The sequence below is a fragment of the Heterodontus francisci genome, chromosome 1, assembly GCF_036365525.1.
Source record: "Heterodontus francisci isolate sHetFra1 chromosome 1, sHetFra1.hap1, whole genome shotgun sequence".
Lineage (NCBI taxonomy): Eukaryota > Metazoa > Chordata > Chondrichthyes > Heterodontiformes > Heterodontidae > Heterodontus > Heterodontus francisci.
Genome location: NC_090371.1, coordinates 120352548 through 120359398, shown reverse-complemented (window position 1 = coordinate 120359398; position 6851 = coordinate 120352548). Strand labels below are relative to the sequence as shown.

General features: G+C 40.6%; 1 protein-coding gene across 2 annotated transcripts in view; it reads right to left on the bottom strand.

Annotated features, from left to right (window-relative positions):
* Window positions 1–566: 566 nt before the first annotated feature.
* The window catches only part of LOC137371894 (LON peptidase N-terminal domain and RING finger protein 1-like), a 28117-nt gene continuing 21832 nt past the window's right edge, over window positions 567–6851 (bottom strand). Inside the window, exons 8-10 of one of the 2 annotated variants that reach the window (XM_068034895.1) lie at window positions 5884–6046; window positions 5259–5408; window positions 567–2306 (exon numbers count right to left, since the gene is read on the bottom strand). In XM_068034895.1, coding sequence (XP_067890996.1) covers window positions 2142–2306; window positions 5259–5408; window positions 5884–6046 — 478 coding nt within the window. In that variant the 3' untranslated portion in view covers window positions 567–2141. The remainder of the gene's footprint in view (window positions 2307–5258; window positions 5409–5883; window positions 6047–6851) is intronic. The other variant, XM_068034904.1, reaches the window with a different exon arrangement.

Genomic DNA, 6851 nt, shown 5'->3' with positions numbered 1-6851 from the left:
TCCTGTGGAGGGGCTTTCCTTTCACAGTGGTGGCCTGGCAGCTATGGCCAGTTTATTTTTTTTGAAAAAGGGAACAGCTTCAGAGGGCACCTCAAAATGATGATGCCCTTGCAGTCACCCTCCTACACTGCAGTAGCACTCACATTTGCAGTTTGGGCTGCCATCTTTCCAAGGCTGCAGCAGCCTCAGGAGCCAGCTCGCCATCCTTAATTGGACAACGGACGTGGAGAAGGCCAATTAGGAGGCCTCCTCCTGGAAGATTGCGCCAGTGCATGGTTGGGACCTGGAAATGATCCCAACCAGCAATTATTTTTAAAGTGGGTAAGATTCCGCCTTCTGGTTCAGCCTTAGACAATTGCCTGGGAGAGGGATGGAGTCAGTGGCATGGGGAAATCAATGATATGCCTTTTCAGAATGTTACTGCCTGGAGGCAGTCAATCCATTTCAGCAATTGGATTGTTATAAAAGATCAGATACTGTTGCAGGAAGACCATAAGGTAAACAGTAAAGAGATACAATATTTTTATTCATTTAGGAAGACCTCTTACTACCTTCAAGACTGGGCGAACAGGCTTGGAGAAGTCATTTTCATGGTTCACCAACAAATCCTACACACAAATTAGTGCAACGTGTGTTGCTCTGTACAGGATTTTAAGATTAATTTTGCAACAAGTTGTGAATTAATCAGACACATTACTATAGTTTTTTTGCATGTTAAATGGGTAAGAAAGCAATTATCCAACAAAAAGTTGGAATGGGAAAAATGAGACAAGAATTTGTATACAGTACAGTATACAGATGTATACAGTAAAGGATAGGCCCATTCAAGATCTATCCTAGACTGGGTATTAAACATGAATTGAAGTCTGTAGAAATGTATAACATTAAGCTGTCAGTGCAGTGAGTGAAATGAGACTCGATTTTATTCAAACTACATGGGACCACAAAATTTTCATTTCTGATCTTTATTTTATTCAAAAAATAAATTAAATATACAAGCCAATGCTGCAATATTGTAGAAACATTTTACAAATTTACAGATGAAGTCAATACCTGGCATATTTACACAATACCAGCACTTAATCAGGAAAAAAAATTACAAATTCATGGAGCAAAAATACAAACCATGACACTAAATGTATCGAATTTTGCTTTTTAAAACAAAAACAGAAGAGCTTACAGTTCACTTTTCAGCAATGAAATATATTAGCCAAACGTAAACTGTTCTTGAGTGGATATAGATTCAAGTCTCAAAACATCTGGTGGTTTTAAGGCTGGCCTAATTTATTGGAATTAGAAAGTGGTTATGATACACGATTACTGCACAGCGTAGTGATACCATTCTGCAGAATTGAAAAATTAGAATATAGCATTAAAAGAATCTGGAATCCTATCTTGTCTGATGGATTGGAGAGTATATTCAGCATTCGCATGGTGTGATAAGCCATATAGACTAGAAAGTCCTAGGTTTGATACCTGGTTGTGTGTTGAGTTGGCCATTTTTGACCAGGGTCACGAGTGGGATGTTAAGGAAGGAGAAAACTGCTCTTAACTACTATCCAGCTACTCTTACTAGAAAGTGAGCATGTGGTGCCAATGAGTCAGGGCAGATGATGTGCAGCTGTGATAGCTTCCATAGTCAAATAGCCTGCTGCACATCAGTCTCACATTTTGGCAAAGTACTGGAGGGTTGCCAGAACCCATACCCCAGCAAGATTCAGTCAGTTCAGCGTAGATGGTGACAAATCTGAAATATCTATGCAAATGACAGTTTTCAAATTTCAAATAATTATAGCTTTCAAAGGCCAGAGCATATCTGTAGTGCTCTGAACTCATTGCATCTGTTCAAATAATCAGTACATCAAAAATAAGTACAAAAAAAAAATCATGGAATTCCTGCTATTCAAAATTTCACAAATAACCTAGAGTGGAATAATGGTCTATCACAGCCACTCTTCACGGGACGAAATAAATAAAGGTCAGGTTTTTTTCTGTTTACAGCATATTTTGCAATTCCTTTTATGACCATACCTGCTTCTTAGATCTCTGTGAAATCAGCAGTGCATATAAAAAATAGCAATTAATCCGATCATGATTGGAAAGAGGATTGGATGGTCCTTGAAGCAAGTCCAGGCAGATTGTCACTTGGATTGATCTCTTGCACTGGAGAAGTAAGTCAAAATCTTCTGAATTTTGATTAAGCGGTTCTTCAAGGATGTCATGGACAAGACAGAGAGCTGATATTTGGGATCCACAGGAAGAACAGCAAGAAGCCACCAACACCAAGCAGGTCCATTTGGAGGGCCCTAAATACAAATATAACTTAAGGAAACGCACTTGCTTTTATATTTCTCCTTTCACCACCTCAAGACATGCCAATTAAGTACTTTTAAAGTGTAGCTACTGTTGTAATATAGGACAACACAACAACCAATTTGTACAGTGTAAGGTTCTGCAAACACCAATGATATATATGGCCAAATCATAGTTTTAGTTGTGTTGATTAGGGGATAAAACTGCATTGTATGTATGGTCATTCACACTAACTGATCGACTAAGACAGAAGCTTGCACAGGCCTCACTATTTCCAAAAATCAAGGTGACTTTGCACTTAAAACTGAACTTACACTAAAAATGTTATTATGACGACAACTAGAATGTCAAAAAAAGCATAGATCTTCCACTCTAAACTGGAATACTGTGTATCCCCCTCTCCTGCTTCACCCACCTGTGGCACAGCTTTTAGCTATCACAGCCCTGTCCTCTAGGATTTTCTTCCTAAACTCCTCCACCTTGCTTCATCTGGCCTACATCTTCCAAAAGTCTTAAGAACAAAGAAAATTACAGCACAGGAACAGGCCCTTCGGCCCTCCAAGCCTGCGCCGATCCAGATCCTCTATCTAAACATGTCACCTATTTTCTGAGGGTCTGTATCACTTTGCTTCCTGCCCATTCATGTATCTGTCTAGATACATCTTAAGACGCTATCGTGCCTGCGTCTACCACCTCCGCTGGCAACGCATTCCAGGCACCCACCACCCTCTGCGTAAAGAACTTTCCACGCATATCCCCCCCTAAACTTTTCCCCTCTCACTTTGAACTCGTGACCCCTAGTAATTGAATCCCCCACTCTGGGAAAAAGCTTGTTGCTATCCAGCCTGTCTATACCTCTCATGATTTTGTACACCTCAATCAGGTCCCCCCTCAACCTCCGTCTTTCTAATGAAAATAATCCTAATCTACTCAACCTCTCTTCATAGCTAGCGCCCTCCATACCAGGCAACATCCTGGTGAACCTCCTCTGCACCCTCTCCAAAGCATCTACATCCTTTTGGTAATGTGGCGACCAGAACTGCACGCAGTATTCCAAATGTGGCTGAACCAAAGTCCTATACAACTGTAACATGACCTGCCAACTCTTGTACTCAATACCCCGTCTGATGAAGGAAAGCATGCCGTATGCCTTCTTGACCATTCTACTGACCTGCGTTGCCACCTTCAGGGAACAATGGACCTGAACACCCAAATCTCTCTACATCAATTTTCCCCAGGACTTTTCCATTTATTGTATAGTTCACTCTTGAATTGGATCTTCCAAAATGCATCACCTCGCATTTGCCCTGATTGAACTCCATCTGCCATTTCTCTGTCCAACTCTCCAATCTATCTATATTCTGCTGTATTCTCTGACAGTCTCCTTCACTATCTGCTACTTCACCAATCTTAGTGTCGTCTGCAAACTTGCTAATCAGACCACCTATACTTTCCTCCAAATCATTTATGTATATCACAAACAACAGTGGTCCCAGCACGCATCCCTGTGGAACACCACTGGTCACACGTCTCCATTTTGAGAAATTCCCTTCCACTGCTACTCTCTGTCTCCTGTTGCCCAGCCAGTTCTTTATCCATCTAGCTAGTACACCCTGGACCCCATGCAACTTCACTTTCTCCATCAGCCTATCATGGGGAACCTTATCAAACGCCTTACTGAAGTCCATGTATATGACATCTACAGCCCTTCCCTCATCAATCAACTTTGTCACTTCGTCAAAGAATTCTATTAAGTTGGTAAGACATGACCTTCCCTGCACAAAACCATGTTGTCTATCACTGATGAGCTCATTTTCTTCCAAATGGGAATAGATCCTATCCCTCAGTATCTTCTCCAGCAGCTTCCCTACCACTGACGTCAGACTCACCGGTCTATAATTACCTGGATTTTCCCTGCTACCCTTCTTAAACAAGGGGACAACATTAGCAATTCTCCAGTCCTCCGGGACCTCACCCGTGTTTAAGGATGCTGCAAAGATATCTGTTAAGGCCCCAGCTATTTCCTCTCTCGCTTCCCTCAGTAACCTAGGATAGATCCCATCCGGACCTGGGGACTTGTCCACCTTAATGCCTTTTAGAATACCCAACACTTCCTCCCTCCTTATGCCGACTTGACCTAGAGTAATCAAACATCTGTCCCTAACCTCAACATCCGTCATGTCCCTCTCCTCGGTGAATACCGATGCAAAGTACTTGTTTAAAATCTCACCCATTTTCTCTGACTCCACGCATAACTTTCCTCCTTTGTCCTTGAGTGGGCCAATCCTTTCTCTAGTTACCCTCTTGCTCCTTATGTATGAATAAAAGGCTTTGGGATTTTCCTTAACCCTGTTTACTAAAGATATTTCATGACCCCTTTTAGCCCTCTTAATTCCGCGTTTCGGATTGGTCCTACATTCCCGATATTCTTTCAAAGCTTCGTCTTTCTTCAGTCTCCAGTCTCCTAGACCTTATGTATGCTTCCTTTTTCCTCTTAGCTAGTCTCACAATTTCACCTGTCATCCATGGTTCCCTAATCTTGCCATTTCTATCCCTCATTTTCACAGGAACATGTCTCTCCTGCACGCTAATCAACCTCTCTTTAAAAGCCTCCCACATATCAAATGTGGATTTACCTTCAAACAGCTGCTCCCAATCTACATTCCCCAGCTCCTGCCGAATTTTGGTATAGTTGGCCTTCCCTTAAGGTTACATGTTCAACTTCCCTTGTCTCACCCAAGATCTCTCCCAATTCCTGCTCAGTGTTTGAACTTCCCACCTCTTGCAAAGTGCTGTGGTGCATCACATTTGGGTACTATTTTTACTGTGACTTGTAGCAGTGTGCAAAGATAAGAATTTGAAGAGCCCACATTCATTGTGACTTACTGAATTAGAGTTGTGGACAACACTGAAGTACAATATTATTCATCTTGGCATCCACATACCTGTATATTTGTATCCCTTTCTGGCATTGGTCCAAAATGCTGAAGGATTTGACTATGGAATCTACTCTTCAAGTTTTGAAACCACTTGCAAGCTTGTGCATATACTTCGTCATGAAGATCCACAAGTTTAACCAACTCCTCCCCTGCAACCTGAAAAAATATGGATTTATATTTAAAAGCTGACCTTTAAAGTGGAAACAGTGACAAACTGCTTCTTTTGTTAAATAGTCTGTTATATCCAATATGCTACAGTGGAAAATATGAAATCTGAAAATTGCTAAGATACAGCAAGTTACATCAATAACCACTTGAGCTGAACTATATAGCGGCATTAATATAGTATATCGTAACTGTAGGTAAGATAACCAAAACCAAATTCAAACCACTACACCATCAAGTTTTTAAAAAAAATAGAAACAAAGACATGTAAAAACATGACAATTTGATATGATAGTAAAGGGGGAAATTTACACATCTGTGCTCCCAGTGTTTGCTCTCATTGGGCAAAACTTTCCATCAAAAATTTGAGTGGAGAGCTGTGGGCCTATTGGATATGCTGTCCATTGAAATTAATGGAGATCCACTACAATTTGCATTACATTTAAGTGCTGCAAATGATCTTTACCTTAACATCTTTCAAGTATTCAATATTGGCAATGTAATATCCATCCTTTTGCCCTCTTTCCAAAACCTTGAAACAATTTCCTCCAACAGTGTCCACAATAGATCGCCCATCAGGAAGGAAGTGAATGTTTCGTATATGCAGCATACAGCCAAAATCTGTAAATCTGTAAATAATGGATATCGCTTTCATGAAATCAAAGAATAGGACTTAAGAAATAGGAACAGGAGTAGGCCATTTGGCCCAAGCCTGCTCCTCCATTCAATAAGGCTGATCATCTACATCGGCTACACTTTTCTGCACTATTCCCATATCCCTCAATTCCCTTAGTATCAAAAGATCTGTCAATCTCAGACTTGAATATACTCAACCACAGCTCTCTGTGATAAGAGAATTCAGAGGATCACAACCCTTCACGTGAAGAAAATTCTCCTGATCTCAGTCCTAAATAGCTGACCCTTTGCTCTAAGATTGTAACCCCGAGTTCTAGACCCCAGCCAGGGGAAATATTCCCTGTGCATCTACCCTGTGAAGCCCTTTAAGAATTATACATGTTTCAATGAGATCTTATTTTTCTAAACTCGAGAATATAGGCTGGATCTACTCAAATCTATCCTCTAAAAAGGTAAATATAACCTTCCTTATTGGAAACCAGAACTCTATAGTACTCCAGGTGTGGTCTCACGAAGGCTGTAAACAATTGCAGTTAAGACTTTTTTTTTTACTCCAACCCCTTTGTAAAGGCAAACATACCATGTGCTTTCCTAATAGCTTGCTGTACCTGCAAGCTAACAATGTGATTTTTGTATAAATACACCCAATTCCCTCTGCATACTTACATTTCCCAGTTTCTCACCATTTAAAAAAAATTCTGTTTTTCTTTTTTTTTTCCAAAGTGGGTATCACATTTCACCACATTATATCCTATCTGTCACATTCTTGCCCACTCACAATCTGTCCAAATCCTTTTT